The sequence below is a fragment of the Trematomus bernacchii genome, unplaced genomic scaffold (assembly GCF_902827165.1).
Source record: "Trematomus bernacchii unplaced genomic scaffold, fTreBer1.1, whole genome shotgun sequence".
NCBI lineage: Eukaryota > Metazoa > Chordata > Actinopteri > Perciformes > Nototheniidae > Trematomus > Trematomus bernacchii.
The window spans coordinates 327,565-344,365 of NW_022987723.1; the positions used below are offsets into that span (position 1 = coordinate 327,565).

General features: G+C 41.6%; 1 protein-coding gene across 1 annotated transcript in view; it reads right to left on the reverse strand.

Moving 5' to 3' along the window:
- The window catches only part of numb (NUMB endocytic adaptor protein), a 57,808-nt gene that overhangs the window by 13,120 nt on the left and 27,887 nt on the right, over window positions 1-16,801 (reverse strand). The window contains 2 exon segments of the mRNA XM_034144378.1: window positions 5,948-6,022; window positions 14,499-14,635. Of these exon segments, the coding sequence (XP_034000269.1) occupies window positions 5,948-6,022; window positions 14,499-14,624 (201 nt within the window). The 5' untranslated portion in view covers window positions 14,625-14,635.

Sequence of the window (16,801 nt, forward strand, 5' to 3'; positions counted from 1 at the left end):
TTTATTCCCTCTGTCGGTGATGCATCCTGAGGCTACTGGGTGAAATTCCTTCAGCATGTCGGCATCTCCTGGTGCCAAAACACTACGAGTTCAAGAGTAACACAAAAACGTTCCTACTTCTACAACTCAGATACTCCTCCAACCCTGGGCTATCGGCCAGCAGCAACAGGAAGTGATGTCATGACGATAACGTTAAAAAGGGCGGCCTAGAGGTTGATGGTGCCGCAGTGCAGCCTCCTCCTCCACCATCAATCCTCCCCTCTGAGTCACGGGTCACAACGCTGTGAGAAAACTCTCATTACTGCCCCAAAGGCTGCTGGGAAAACAATGGTTGTATGCTCAGAGCTATAGCTGTCACACACACACCCACGGTTGATGGCTGGACCACCAACACATGCCCTCTAGGCAAAGGGAAAGCCAGACATACATGCGGATATTATCATGTCCTTCCTCCTTATTCATCCTTTCACTGTTTTCTTCATCTCTCTTGCATTAAGTGCTGCCAGACTGTGTCGTGTTGTGGCTGCTGATATTCAGGAAACAGCCCCTTATTGGATATTAAGGTGTGGGCCTGATTGCTGACTAATTTACCTTTCCTTAAAAACCTCTTCTTGCCTGCAGAACGGCCAATCATAGCGCAGCATCGGTAAAATATACGCTATACTACATTAGCTTTTTTTACGATCTGAGGATTGCATTTGCGATTCAAAAATCATAATCTTGCCGAACAAAACGTCTAAACACCATAAACGTTTATTTGCCACAGAGCTTATTTATGGGAAAATCTCATTGGCTGTTTGTTGAGGGAACCAGTTAACCTTGCTAACATCCGGTTTGGTCTGAAAAACACATTGTTTTTTATTTATCTGGCCCTTTCATCCATTAGGGTATATGCAGGAATCCTGAAGTCAAATGTAAGACCTTTTAAGACCTTTTTTAAGACCCTTTCCATACATTTTAAGAACTCATCGCCACTTTGAGTTCTAACCGGTTACATTGGCGACACACTTTACCTCACATTTACTATATACAGTATTGATTGTCCTTCCTCCTTATCTTCGGACCTTCGCACGCTATCAAGCAGTGAGCGTGCGATGTCCTGTTCAGATGACGTCAAATCCAACGGGATGCCATAAATAAACTACACAGAATCACACTACACACCTACGCAATGATTACATTCAGGCACACTGTAGAATACAACCTCTTTGGACAATTTATATACTTATTGAAAACAAGCTACCAAATGTAATACCTTGGAAAATGCTGTTTAATACTTTTTAATAGCCTTCATTTTCGCTGAATTGAGTTATCAACTTGTAATACTTTTTAAGACCCCGCGGACACCCTGTCCATAGCGACATAAAATAAGTGCAATCAACCATGAGGATATCAGTTCAGAAAGTGCATTAGCGTCAAATAGGACAAACCGTGTAAAGTGCCACATACAGAAATGGCAAGCTCTTTTATTTACCGTTTGAATGACATAGGGGCAGTCGAAGCCAATAGGTTTTCAGTCCTGATATCATAGTGTTTACATCGCACACTCAAGTCTCACACTCTAAAAAGGCTCCTCAGAAATACACCCACAAATTGTGAGGCTGATCGGTTCTTTAGCAGATTGAAAGACAGACAGAGATTCCTCCCATGTCAGTTAGATAACCGACATTAAAGCGTCACTACAAACAGCATCAGGACTGCCCGATTATTTAAATTATTCTACAGAGAACCCCCCCCCCCCCCCCCCCCCCCCCCCGAGTCAGACCTCATTTTGTCAGTCAGATCATCTTTTAAAGCTGCGTCATTGCAGACACAGCACAACGTCAGACTACACTCTTAACAATCCTGGTCTTGTCTGAGAATCTGAATAAAACTAATTGAAAATGAAGGTCAGCTCGACTCGTCTCAGCGCCGCTCTACAGCCGTGGTGCTGAATGTTAATACTCCTCATTATAGTGAGTTTTTAAACTGTGAAGAACTGAGTTTGAAATGCTTCTGAGTGAAAGCATCTCAATGTAAAGTCTATTCAACAAGCGCAGAGAAAACAATAAACATGCAGGAGAATGCACAACAAGTAAACAAACTTGGAGCAGGGAAAAATAAATCTGCAAAGTCAAAGCTCCTTTCATCAGGATGAATGGGCTCCATGTTGGAACAGTGTATGCAGCCAGCAGTGATTGTTTGCCAGCATTTTCCTGTAAGGTGAAGCTAACATGTGAGCTTCCATTTGAGGACAAGGACTCGACTGGAAAGAAGCCACGGCACAGGAATGTTACGGAGGGTTTTATCAAAAAATAACAAAAAAATATCATGTTTCTGACAATTTTATAGAAGTGCAATGCTAAGTTGTTTAATCTTTTAAGGCAAGGCAAGGCACGGTGGCTTCGTATAGTGCGTGTAAAGGTCATTTATACTTTTAAGTCCAGTCCGTTTGTGTGAAGATTTTTGCTTTCAAGATGATTAAAGGTAGGGTAGGTAATTCACTTCAGAAACACTTGTTATATTCCATGGAATGCTCTTAACATCCCGATAGCAATGAATACATTAAAACATTTAATCTGTGGAAGCCGTGGCGCTGTAAAAAGCACGACCAATCATCTGAGCCGGCCCGGCTAAAATAACTGGATGGCCTACCTGCCTGTCATCCTTCCATCTCGTGCACAAACTTATCTGGTGCCCTCATTGGTCATGTGCGTGTTCGTGTGTGTTGGAGGAGGGGCTCTGTAAGGAAGTCTGAAGGAAGGGGCAGATTTTTTCCGGCTGCGTACTTTCAAATTCTAGCGCACTTGAGCTGGTTTCTCCATTCTTACCTACCCTACCTTTAAGTCATAGAATATAGCATAGAGCTTATGTTCAAAAACGTTATAGAAGCTTTGAATATAAACATATATATTGTCAAGCCGTATAAATACTGTGTAGAAGACGACGTTGAAAAGCTGCCAGCCTGACACGTAATTTCAATGTGGCACAAGTTCATTTCCCACCCTACTAATGAACAGGGATCAATAAAGCCATGTCTGTGGTTACTTATAAATGAGGCCTCTCTAGGTGGTGAGGACGCGAGGGAGCATCTGAGGAAAGGTCATGAGGAGACTCAGAAGCACCGCGTCGACCTCAGACCTCAGAGTTTGTCCGCCCTGAATGACTGTAACTCAATGACCTCACAGCCTCGGGCTCTGTGTACACCATGTGACCTCATCAAGTGTGTATGTGCTGCTGTGTGTGTGTGTGTTCATTAGGCTTGATAGTGTGGGAATTGACTCTAGGTCGAGTGTGTATTTGTGTTTGCCTGTGAGCCCTGTGTGTGTGTGAAGTTGTGTAATTGTGTGTAAATATAAGCAGTGTAGGAAAACATAGTGCTAAATATACATCCTACACATAGGTAAGATGTACTAGTGCTTATGTGCCAAGTGTTTTATACGTGCATAACTTATACTACCATATGTGAAGAAATAGGGCTGCACAATTGATACACATTTGATCATAATCGCAATATGGAATAGTGCAATATCCAAATCACAGTATGCACAATATTTATTTCTGAATTTAAGTATTGTGGAGCTACTTTTCATGTTTCTTCTTATCATTTATATCCTTATGGTAACTTCTTCCCACTATGCAACTCAACAAGCAGTATCCATTTTTGATGAGAACGTTATTTATTATCAGTCTGGATGATCACATTTAACTTGATAGTTTATATAGCATTATAGTTATTGAGCTTGGTGTGGACGGCCGTTAGAACACTCTGGTGTGTGTGTGAGTGTGAGTGTGAGTGTGAGTGTGAGTGTGTTTGTGTGTGTGTTCACATTTGCATTATATTACTTTAATCACACTGTTGTGACGACCCCTCCGCCTGTGTCGTGCTGTGACACTAATATGGAAATATAATTGTTTTACTGTCCATTAAACTGTACTCGTAAAATACAAAACTATTCTCACAGTTGTTTACAGTATAATCAAAATAACAAACGGCTCTCAGTGGCTCAGGTAGACTTTAGGAGGTCATTGAGTTGAATATGCAAAATGATTAAAAGGCCATTTATACTATTTTATGACGCAGAAAAAAAGAAAAAAAAGGAACGGTATTGATTATAAAATAAACATGTTGGTACTTCTCTGTTTAATGCTACGTTTTATATACACTGCATGTATTTCAAGTACATTTTTTGTATATATATATATATATATATATTTCTTTTAAACATTTCCTTATTTTTGTTATTTTATAAACAAGATAATTTCTATAATATATACCTTTTTTAAAACTGAATTCCTCTAACTGATCTTTCTCTGCACACCACAGCAAATTCCTTGTATGTGTACCTTGTAAATAAAACTGATTCTGATTCATTGGAACAGAAACTGAAAGCTAACCTCAGACGCTTCCAACAGGAGTTTCGTAACCTTTCCTGGCACAGAACTCAAATGAAGTCCTAAAGATGCATGACGTGCTGCTCCGCCTGACTGTGGCCTCATTTACCCACGGAGTTTATGACCTGGGTGGGGCCTTGGCAAACAACTGACTACATGGAAAAGCGATTGCTCCATGCTCTGCTCCCCAAACTGGAATTTGTGCTTTTTGCGCAACTCCGCTGGAATCTCCTGCAGCAGGAAGTCCATGCCGGGCTCTCTCCTCTGCCTGAGACGGAGAGGGAGGCTCTGAGAACAAACCCCCGACACCATGGAGGTTATGTGAGGGTCAGGATGGGTGGAGACCCTCACTGACACGCAATGTAGTTAAAAATGTATGTAAATTATTAGTTTGTTTTTTATTAAGTTGTGAATTTGATCTCTATGAGTTTGTTTCATTTGTTATTTGAAGTTACGTTTCCCATGGGAACACTTTTACGTTGCACGGCGTTAACTTCCTGTTTGTTATTTCCGCCCTCCCCTCACAGTGGATTCAGCATTGTTTGAGCCATTGTTGTGTACAAGTGTGTGCTTTTCTTCTTTTTGAATTAGTGCATGCTTTTTTTACTTGCTATTAGGGCTGAACGATTAATCGATTTAAAAAAATAAAATCAGAATCAGAAGTGCTGTGCTCCACATGTACCAGCCATTGTTAACCAATCAGAAGTGGCCCATGATAGAAGGTGATCGACAGATTGATCCAATCACCTGCCAAGTATTTTTGAAAGTGCCTGCCCTTTCCAAATGGCTTTCAATGGAGCTTTCCTGGATGGTTTGGTGAAACAAAGCATCTGAGTCAGGTTAGTAATGCTCCATCACATGTTTCTATTACAGGGTGAATCTTAAACTGAAGCTTGACTTTAAAGCAACCCAACGGAAGTTTCATGTAAGTTGACTTTCACTCGTAGCTCGGGCTGCGGGGGTGCTAGAGACGGGAGCACGTTGATACGACCTTCCTAGCCGGAGATATGGCCGCATTTTACAATAAACTTCCGTTGGGTCGCTTAAAAACAAATATCGCAAATCGAATCGCAATATCTGTCAGAAAAATCGCAATTAAATTATTTCCCCAAATCGTGCAGCCCTACTTGCTATGCCACTTTTGCTGTAGCGCTGTAAATGTCCCCGCTGTGGCACTAACAAAGGAATTCTGATTATGGTAAGGTGAGGTAATGTGTGACGTGCAACGTGAGATTAAAAAGGACATTGTGTTGATCTTATTGTCCTCAGACAGAAAATAAATGCCACGAGATATATCAGATGCTTCTCTGTGTCTTTATCCACATCATTCTTCTGCAACAAGTCACACTACAGCCGTGACCCGTTACATACAGAGTAAACTAAAGCAGGGATAAACAGCGCCTGCACGGTGACACAAGTACAGCTGCCTTGAAGTAGAGGAAATGTTAGAAGGAGTCAGTAGGATGTAGTGTGAAGGAGTCTAATGGAGGAGAAGGAAGAAGAAAAAAAAGGAGACATGTCTGGTAGCAGCCTCGTTCCTAGAAGTACGGAGGGGTTTTCTAGAGAAACGTACCGTCTTCAGCCGCTTCACTGCATCCTCGCAGATGTGCATGCCTCTGGACTCCTCCACCTCCACATGCCCCAGGTACTGCAGGGAGAGAGAGAGAGGGAGAGGGAGAGGGAGAGAGAGAGAGAGAGAGAGAGAGAGAGAGAGGGGGAGGGAGAGGGAGAGAGAGAGAGAGAGGGAGAGAGGGAGAAAAGCTGCATCAGTGGATATGTCTACGGAGGTTTAGCTAAGGTTACATTAATACACTCAGCGTATTCAAAGGAGTCAAGACTGTCTGGTGATTTATACACCTAATTAATTACCACGTTAAGGTCAATAGCAGTTCAATTGCTCCCTAGTTAATCTCTAATTTGTCCTCAGAGATAATGCTCAAACGTTCCTAATTGATAAATAAATGGGCAAGAGGGTCAATCAAACAGCAAGTCTATGATCGTATTATAGTAGATAACATTAGAACAATTAAAAATTAACACATGAAACCCTGACCGGCCCCCTTCGAACTCATTGGACCCGACCGTTGGATAATTTTCCGTATCTTTTAGCTCTTCAACACACCTAGAATAAAATCGGGTCAGGTATGCCGTCAGAGAATCTAACAAGGACAAAAAGGTGAACAAATATACAGTAGGTATAGCAAATACAAAAATATGTGTGAAAGAGGAAAATGATACGAAAAACGCAGTCTTATAGACGTGCTTGTCTTTTACTTTATTCTTATATTTCTCCTTTGCATCTTGCTTCATCTCAAAACTGTTTCCATTGAAAATATATATATTTTTTTGACTATTTGAGAGTGTGTTTAACGATAAATATATCATTAAACTGCTCCAACTCAAGTGAAAAGCGGAGTCATCAACATCCTTTTTTTACTTTCCTTGCAATCATGGTGCTGTAAGATTCAGAAGATTATAGTTTTTATAATTATCTACATCATTACGTTTGTTCTGTGTGTGGCTGACCCCTTGGACCGTGGTGTGTGAGAGTCAGTGTGTTCTCATTTGCAAGTCCATATGAGTCTTCTTTACATCGCTCCCTGACCTCATAACGTTTTCTATCCAGGTTAAGGAAAATAAGTAAGTAAGTAAAATGTATTTATAAAGCCCTTTTCACAGACATAGTCACAAAGTGCTTGACAAAACATCATAGGAATAAATGACCACACAAGCCACGTGTTAGGAAGTGCTAAAAACACAATAAAAACATAGGATAAAATAGAATAAAATACACAGGTTACCCAAACGCCTTCCCAAACAGGAATGTCTTTAACTGACTTTTAAAAGAGTCAACAGTCAGCGGACCGTAGGTGAGCGGGCAGAGCGTTCCATAGGTTAGGAGCCACGGCCTTGAACGCTCGATCACCATGGGTCTTAAGGCGAGTACGTGGGACAGACAGTAGACTGAACATGTTTGACCTGAGAGGGCGGGCTGATGTATACGGATGGATTATATATAAAAGGCATAGGAGGTAGAGTTTATTTTAGTATTCCTGAGTGTGTTTTCTGCTTCTGAATGAGCGGAAAAGGCCTCCTCCTGCAGCTCTACCCTCCCTCATCGACCTCGACCTGCAGCAGCCTCACCCCCTGCTGTGTGTCACTGTACAGTCACTGCCCTGCCCCCCCCGCAAGCCATTGTGAGTGCAGGGCCGGAGAGGAAGTCCTTACCCTTTCCTTAAAGATACAGAGTGACGCTGACCCCCCACGCCCTCCCCCGGCCCTGCTATTCTGAGAGTGTGACGCCTCGGCTGTGAGTCACACGACGTGTTGGCGTATTAAAATACACATAGATGAGCATAGATAATGTGTACTGATGGCAGCGGGGGGGGGGGGGGGGGGGGGGGGGGGGGGAGCGGGGGGCAGTGAGAACGGTGAAGGCATAACTAATAAGGGGATCAGTGAGTGAACGCAGGCGAGGCTCGAGGAGTCACAACAGATGCTTCAGTGTAGCTTCCTGTTAGCAATTATCAGGCAGCAACAATCCAGAGGCAAGAGCAGGGGTGTCAAACTCAAATACACAGCCAAAATAAAAAAATGGGTACAAGTCGAGGGCCGGACTGGTTCAATGTTTCTTGCAGAACTTATTGAAATGAACTTATTGCACATATTAAACCTAGAACTAACAAAGCTTAAATGATTGCCTATAAAAACAACTTTAAACATTAAATAATCAGTTGCATTCATTTCTTATGGCTCTATCTGCAGCTTTTCCAGAGTCATTTCTTATGATTATATTTTTCCACAGGCCAACAACAGCTTCAAAAAAAACTATTTCCCTCAAAGAAAAAACCAAACATGCCCTGTTGTCTCAAGAAACAAAGTGCAGAAGGAAACATCCATGTAAACTCAGTGTGCTGCTCTGTGATGCGAGCCAGATACTTGGCATCTCATCTTGGGTGCAAGTTCATCAATGTTTGGGGTCAGGCTCTGAGCGGAGGAGACCCTCAGGATTGAGTGAAGGTGTGCGTGCAATATACCGGTGGGCCAGATCTAAAAGTAATTAGAAATTATCCTGCGGGCCGAAATTAAATCCACCAAGGGCCTGATTTGGCCCCCGGGCCTTGAGTTTGACACATGTGGGCTAGAGGATTCACATTAACAGGATGCACTCGTCCAAAACATATAAAGAGATTAGCGACACACCCCTTTATAATAGTCTTTTAAACTTTATTATTTAGTTGTATTTATTTTACAGGTTTTTACTTATATTATTTATTTTACAGTTTTATTCGCGACATTCCCTTTTGAATAGGTATTTTTTTATTCTTAATATGATTTATATATATATAATGGTTTTATTTATTTATTTTATATTTTATTGTATTTATTAATTTTGTCTTTCTTTATCTTACCGGGAGGGATCATTATTTATTTTATCGTATTTCTTTTTATTATCATACCTTTTAGGATAGGTAATTTACTTCAGAAACACTTGTTATATTCCATGGAATGCTCTTAACATCCCGATAGCAATGAATATATTAAATGCTTTGACAATAAATCCATAAAAACATTTCATCTGTGGAAGCCGTGGAGCTGTAAAAAGCACGACCAATCATCTGAGCCGGCCCGGCTAAAGTAACTGGATGGCCTACCTGCCTGTCAGCCTTCCATCTGTGCACAAACTTATCTCGTGCCCTCATTGGTCATGTGAGCGTTCGTGTGTGTTGGAGGAGGGGCTCTGTAAGGAAGTCTAAAGGAAGGGGCAGATTTTTTCCGGTTGTGTAGTTTCAAATTCTAGCGCACTCGAGCTGGTTTCTCCATTCTTACCTACCCTACCTTTACACCGTTATATTATGTTGCTACACTGCATGTGTGAAAGAACATCTTACCGTCTGACCTGAAGTTAATTTCTACTTCTCTGTATTCATTTGTAATGTGTGCCATGTTGTTAAAGCACTTTGAGATGCACCTGCTGTATGAACATTGCAATGAAAATAAAGCTTTATTATGAAACCAAGTGAATGTTCCCGAGCGGTGTGTCGAACATGTGTCGGGTAATTTGTTTCTGAAATCCAGTTTTGTTGGTGTTCCCACTCCAGGATTAGCACTAATCCCACAGTGGGCTCGGATTAGATTCAGTTTATTTATCATGATATTTGTATTACTGTGCCGTCTCTGCCCCTGCTCTGCTTGTTTGAGGTGGAAAAATACAAGATGAGATGTTGTATTTACATTTCTCTTCGCCCCGGGGGGATTATTTTTCGAGCTGCTGAGAAAGAATACGTGATGTGATTACTTAAAATCGAATTGACATAGAAAACATTTGAAGCAGCCGATAATAAAGACGGCAGAAGACGACAATGTGACAGTAGGGATGATATCAAAATGTCATGTCACTATTAGCCTTCGTAAACATGTCAATTAGCTGATAACAAGGAGGACCGGGGAGAAGGCAACACAGGAGGAATGGGATGATATCAAAATGTGATTACGATCCATTTATATAATCCTGATAATGAGGATTTAAACTATCAAAATGGCACCAAAACATTCTGTAATCCAGAGTTCCCGTTAGAATATTCTTTTGCCGGTCAAAATGTCCGTTAAAGTTTAAATCTTCCAGACAAAATTAGAAAAGTGCCGGTCAAAGGTCTTCTTTGTTATTTATTGAGCTTTAAAACAAATTGATATGATTCGATATTAAACAAACTAATTATAGTAGATTAACTACATTATTCAAAAGTGTACAGTAATTTATAATAATAAACGGAGCGCTCTCTCGCTCTCCTGACAGCCCGTCAGTATCATGCAGCTCGCGGATCCAGTAATGAGTGACCCGACAGTAAAACTAAACTATATCTATAACTAGTTTAGGTAGTTTGAGAGGTAATTAAAATAGCTACGTGTGATGTTCTAACCTGAAGTGTGTGTTTTGCTCAGCTCACCGCTGCAGGTGATCATGCAGAGCTGCGTGTCGACTCATCAGCAGCAGCTGATTTGTTTACATGCCCACCGGAACCCCGAGGCATTACCAACAGATCAACGCACAATCAACCCATACAGGACATCTCTTTCTCCACATCAAGTGTTAGACATTAGAATGTACTCTTCTTGTCTGTCACATACTCTTCTTTTCTGTCACATAAGTGGCGCAACTGATGCGGTATTGCGCTAAGGGGAAATTATTTTGACCGGAGAGATTTAGATTTGCCGGTCTTCAGCATATTTTACCGGTCATAGTCCGGTAATTACCGGCTAACGGGAACTCTGCTGTAATCACTTTCCATTTAGTAAGGAAACAAATATATCTGAGAGCATAAAATACAGGACATTCTTTTTTCTAGTTCACACCCTTTTTAGAGGATAAAAAACACATCTCAAAAAAGGTAATAATTAATCAAACGCTCACCCTGCATTGGTAAATCATTGTATTAATAAAAAAGGAAATAGCAATAGTGTGACTCTGTTCTTTCTGACATATTTCTAGTATTTTCTTTTTAAATCAGGCTGTTTTTGAATTTATCTACGAAGATAATGAGAGCTTTTTCAAGTCTTGAGAGGATATTTGCAACTATAAAAAATTCACCACAACAAACATTTATTAGCGTTTTTAATGTTATCTGTAATTAAATCATATATGATATCCTATCTCTGCACCTGAGGTTAATTTTCCAGCTGTAGTGGGCTAGCAGAGGTGGTCTTAATTTCACATTTTGTAAACATTTGAAGCAGCCGATGATAAGAAGGACAGAGGTCAAGACAACGGATTAGCAGTGAAAAAAGAACAGTCCTGTATTGTTTAAATATTAAGGTTTTATGTTAAAGAACTAGAAAACATTTAGGGAAATATGCTCTTTGGCTTTCTTGGTGAAAAGAGAATTATATAAGAAGTTTGATACTGGTTTTGAGTCTTACATGTAGCTGAAGACACTACCGAGTTCATTTAGCAACAAAGACTGGAGACGGCTCGCCTCGCTCGGTCAAAAAGTCACAAAACACCTTCCAGCCCCTTTAACTCTGAAGGTGCTTCTTCACACATCAATTAACCACAGTTGGCTTTGTCTTTGGCCACATTTACACGAGAACGAAACGGCTTGTATCTGCATAGTTTCTCTTGCGTATAGCCCTATTATTTACACGAGGCCGTAACAAACGGACCCCACAAACGATAACTGGTCCCAAGGTGGATAGATTTGCAAACGAAACTCTCTGGGGGGTCAAACGAGTCCGTGTAATCGCCTCTATACGAATATTTCCTGAAAAAATAACAATAGCCCCACCTCTCCTGCTCACTGCTGCTCACTGCTGTAGCATGGCCAGTAGCTACTGCTACTGACCATGCTACAGATGTTAGTGCAAAATCTACAGCTCCTCCACCACAACCATCAGCAACAAGTGGACATGGAGAATTAAATTAACTACTACATGTTGCTAAATCCACCGCGGGGCATAAACAGAAGGGTAGCCATGGCAACATTGCTCCGGGCTGCTCCGGGGTCTTCTTCGCTGCTTTTGGTGTATTTTGTGGCGGAAGTTACAGCGCCACTTACAGTCCCGGCATATGTACTACAGCGTGTCCAGCACTTTCGAGCGGTCTCGTGTGGAAGTACAGCGCCACTTACAGTCCCGGCATATGTACTACAGCGTGTCCAGCACTTTCGAGCGGTCTCGTGTGGAAGTACAGCGCCACTTACAGTCCCGGCATATGTACTACAGCGTGTCCAGCACTTTCGAGCGGTCTCGTGTGGAAGTACCGCGCCACTTACAGTCCCGGCATATGTACTACAGCGTTTCCAGCGGTCTCGTTTGAACAGACACGTTTAATGAAACGAATGCATGTGAACGGAAGACTTTTTTGAAAGCGCATACTGTGCATAAACGCAAACGTTCCCGTGTAAAAGCAGCCTTTGTCTCTGGACTTTCTCCAGATGGATACCAGGAATTAATTCAGAAAGTCTTTGCATGCGAGAAAGGAAGCTGCACACATTCATTTCCATATGAATACATCTACAGTTGAAATATACCAAGGACATATGAATACATTACCTTCTGTTTTAGTTGGTAAGCAACACACACACGCAACTTAAAGTAATCTCACATCCATCTCCAGCCTGCAGCAGTCTCGTAGGACAAACACTTCCATACAAAAAAGCAAATCTACATTTTAATGCCTTTTACAATCACCTTGTATAATTGTCTGTCACTGCCATTTCAGCAGGAAAACAACTGACACAAGCAAAGCCATAAAAACACACGAGGTAATCTGTGAAGAAGAGGGCTTTTTTTGTGTGGGGTAAGCCCTAAAACACAACATTAAAGACTAATTTAACCCCATGTTCACTCCACCACCTTCTCCACTGCATCTCCTCCCCTCCATTTGTTGCTGTTTAGTGCGGCAGTCACTGCTAATTTCACTGCAACTATTCCAACCCACACAACCAGGCTTCTCCGAGCGGGAGACAGGGAGGGGGAGGAGGGGGCAGCATGGTAGGTTGCACCGGCACGATTAAAGCCGGTGCAGAGGAAAGAATGACGATGAGAAATAAGAAACTTTTCCCTTAGCCCAAACTGACATTCACTGACTGCTTCCTCCGGTTTAACAGCCTTCCAGAAGACTTTAGGAGTAGTCGGACCATGCGGCAATGGATGATGACCTGAGTTTTGGTAAGGTTTGTTTACTGACTGGTTGTAGTTACACAGTTGTGAATCAGGAGGTGAAGCTTTGTGGCTTTGAATAGGGGGAAGCATTTAAAAAAAAAAAAGGATCAAATCTGCAGTACTTTTTAAATCAAACTTCGCTACTTCAACAACACGATTAGTCTCTTTAAACGCACAAGGAGTCTTTCAATCAAAAACAATGTTGTGAAGCATCGTGGGATCATGGGAGTTGTAGTCTTTATCACCAGGATTCCTTCAGAGTTCATGGTTCAGGAGGTTTTTAGCATCTTTAGGTGTAGGTTTAAGTAAAAAAAAAAATCGGACTTTCTTCTGCACGCTGTTTCACTGCCGTTAGCGTTAGCTCAGCTTGTTTCTCTAGTAACTAAATATCCTAGACGTCCCACCCCTAAAATCCTTCATCTGAATTCAAATGCACCGAGATCTAAACAGTGTATGGCGTAAATGCGTCTTAAAACTGGATGAAAAGTTAATTTATGACAGCTTCTGGGGGGTGACGCATGCTCAAAAGGGATACGACGCCCATATAGGGAACCAAGAAAATCCTTACCGTTATTAAAAATTACACATTTCTCGGGGGTTGAAAAGAACACGACGCAAAAAAACACCTAACATAGGTCTAGCGGTGACATAAAGTTACCTTCTATACCCTTAAAAAAGACAAAGATCAAAGACAATGTGCTGCTCTCTCTTATTGCTTATTAACAGAAACTTAAAACCCTCTGTCCACGACCTCTCTTCACTTTCTCACCACTATCTTTTTAAGGCTAGTTTTGCTCACAGGAAACAAAATAGAGCAAACTAACAGGCAGCATCAAATCCATAACTGTTATATAATGTACAATCTACATCCGTTAGCAAGCCACAAAGTTTACCTATTCTAAGGAGAAACTTTTTCTCGCTTCTGAGGTTCTTAATTCCTCTTTTATTGCGAGTGAGGTGAACCTTGGGACTCATATGATGAGAGGAAGTGTACCGTTGCATTTCTGTTTGCATAAGTGGAAGATTGTGTTGCCAAAACACGACAAACTCTCCACTCCATCAGCAGTTGGTCAATTTTTCTCAACACTGAAGATGTCTTTTCTGTGTGTGGAAAGATACTGCATCGCCTCCTGCTCCACTGCAGTGCCCCTGAATTTCCTATCTCTCAGCAATAATGAAACGCTTTCCTTAATTTTGTATATTTCACGTGATGATTCAGGCGATTCTGGTTCCTCCTGGGAGGCCAGAAATCAATTGTGCACATACACTGCCCACAGGTTTGCGAGATAATGTTGCAGCCTAGATAAAAGCTGTGCTCACACTCTGAACGCTCATGATTAATCACAGCCCGCGTCCTTGGAGAGCCCGGCAGCATGCAACGTTCTCAGAGGTTTGTGTGAAACTCTGTGTGCGTGTGTGTGTGTTTGTGTGTGTGTATGCAGGTATGTGTGAGGGAGAGTCACCTTGACTGCAAAGCTACATTTGCCGCTGCGAACCGCCTCCTCGTCTGTCTGCCACTGGTGCGGCCGACTCGACTCCGGCACGTAGACGTCTTTCTTCCGGCGGAAACTCTGCCGTAGCTTATTCATCGCTGAGCTCCCTGTGAGTGACGAGAAAAAACGTAATTAATCCCAGGGCTGTCAGGAGCAACAAAACAGGTCAGAAGCAGAAATGCAATAAAAGGTAACGGTTAAACATCTATTAAGTAATAATACAAGCGTGTAAGAGTGGAAATGTGGCAATTCCCGTGCAGAATGAGTCAACTTCCTGGGTCTGAAAACAGATAAGGAGCTGGTGCAGAATCACGACGCTACGGGATTACTACTTTCATGCTTCCTGCCTGTAAATAGGAGTGCTTTAAACACTGACATCAGTGCAGGACACAATGAGCCGTTGTCTCTCTGACTGACGAGGAGGAACAAAAGAGTTTTAGTCTTTGTAGCGTTAGGAGTCAAGGAGGCCAGAATAAAAGGGAACACTGAGGGGGATATGATGTAACTACTGAGTGAATGTTTTACCTTAAAAAAAAAAAAACGATTTCCTAAACCAACACTTGAGTTGACGAACACACTTCCTGGTCCGGTTTTCCATTAACTTACTTAAGTTAAGAGGGTTTAAAAGCAGCATTATGAGAGTGATAACTTTTTTGCTTAACCTCAAAATAAAGTGTAAGGTAATTCTAAGAGTTTCAATTACTTATCCACAATATAATCATAACTTATGGCTGGAGGTCTAAAAATGAAACCATAAATCATATTTATTTTAGAAATGCTTTCTAACCACTCCCAAAAAAGGAAACTTGGAGAAGTTAAGATTTGTTATTTTATTGGATAAATGACAGATAACTTAAAGTATGACAGCCTTGTATCACATATAGGTATACCAGTTTGTAATTCAAATAACACCTGCTAAATCTGTTTAAAATGTATCTCTGTCACTTTTGCCAGTTTGGACTTTCTTATACTTGTACTTAATGTTATTGTTGTCTTATTTTTTATTATGAATCGTACCCTTTTTCTATTACAAAGGGTGTAGAGACAAATCAAGGTTTTTCTTCATGTTGAAGTCAAAGTTTTGGGTTAAAGTCTCACTTTAGTGCAGTTTCAAGTACTGTAATTCTCAGAAAATCCTACCATAGCACAATGAATTAGGCTAAAAGCTTTACTTGAAATAGTGCATGTGTGTCTTCTTGGCTTTGGGAGGAGATTAGGAGGCACAAAAAAGCAGAGAGCCAATTAAAAGTTGCTGATCCAAACTCAAAGTGAGAGGTGCATCCATCATGGAGGAAAGAAACCTGGCTCACGTCTCCCAAAGCAACTCATAACCGGGGACCAGAACCATCTGACTTTAACACGTAACAACGGAGGGCCTGCACCGACAAGTTGCACCCACTAACATCTCAGCTGATGAGGATCGGGCGGGATTAAAGCTCTTTAATCCAGGAGAGCCGACTGTCCACACACAGGAACAAGCAGCAACATGGCAGCGTTTACACACACACACACATCCACCTGCTTAACTACACACACAGCACTGAGCTCCGTAATGAAACCTGTCCTGTGTGAGGCTCTGTTATCTGTCTGTGCCAGGCTCCAGCTCTGTGGGCAGCAAACAATGAAGATTTCAGCGCTGACCAGCCTACCGAAACTCACACAAACACATCAAACGCCTTAATGTCAATGAAAGGACGTGAGGAGTGGACCTTGGACCCAGGAAACGGTTTAAGAGCCTGAATCTGTCGTGTGCAGTGCCATGTTTCTGCACTTCAAATAGCCTGAGTAAACCGATAAAAGACACACATTAAAGTTAGACTTGCTGCTTTCAAGACTTACATGAACTAAGTATGACCTTCACGAACAAATGAGTAGAATGGTCAACTTTGTAATCCAAGTTGAAGAACAGAGTTGCTGAATTCTTTCTCCCTTTTTCCTTCAAAAAAAGCTCGTTATTTTTCTCAGACTGCCTGTGCTGCAGCACCTCTTTTCACCCTCTGTCTGAAACCAGAGCCCAGTCTGCTCTGATTGGTCAGCTGGCTGGCTCTGCTCTCATAGCTCAACTGAGAGATGCCCCTTAGCCAATGACGTACAATGTGTTAGAGCACTAGCCAATAGAAGCGCGAGTGTTATATATAGTGATGTGATGTCACGATGTTCTGGAAGTAAACAAATTAGTCCAATGGAAGAATGCAATAAAACACGGCTGTAATGTAATAATGATTACTTTTCTTGTCTTGGCTTGTAATGACTGAGGTAAACATCATGAATAA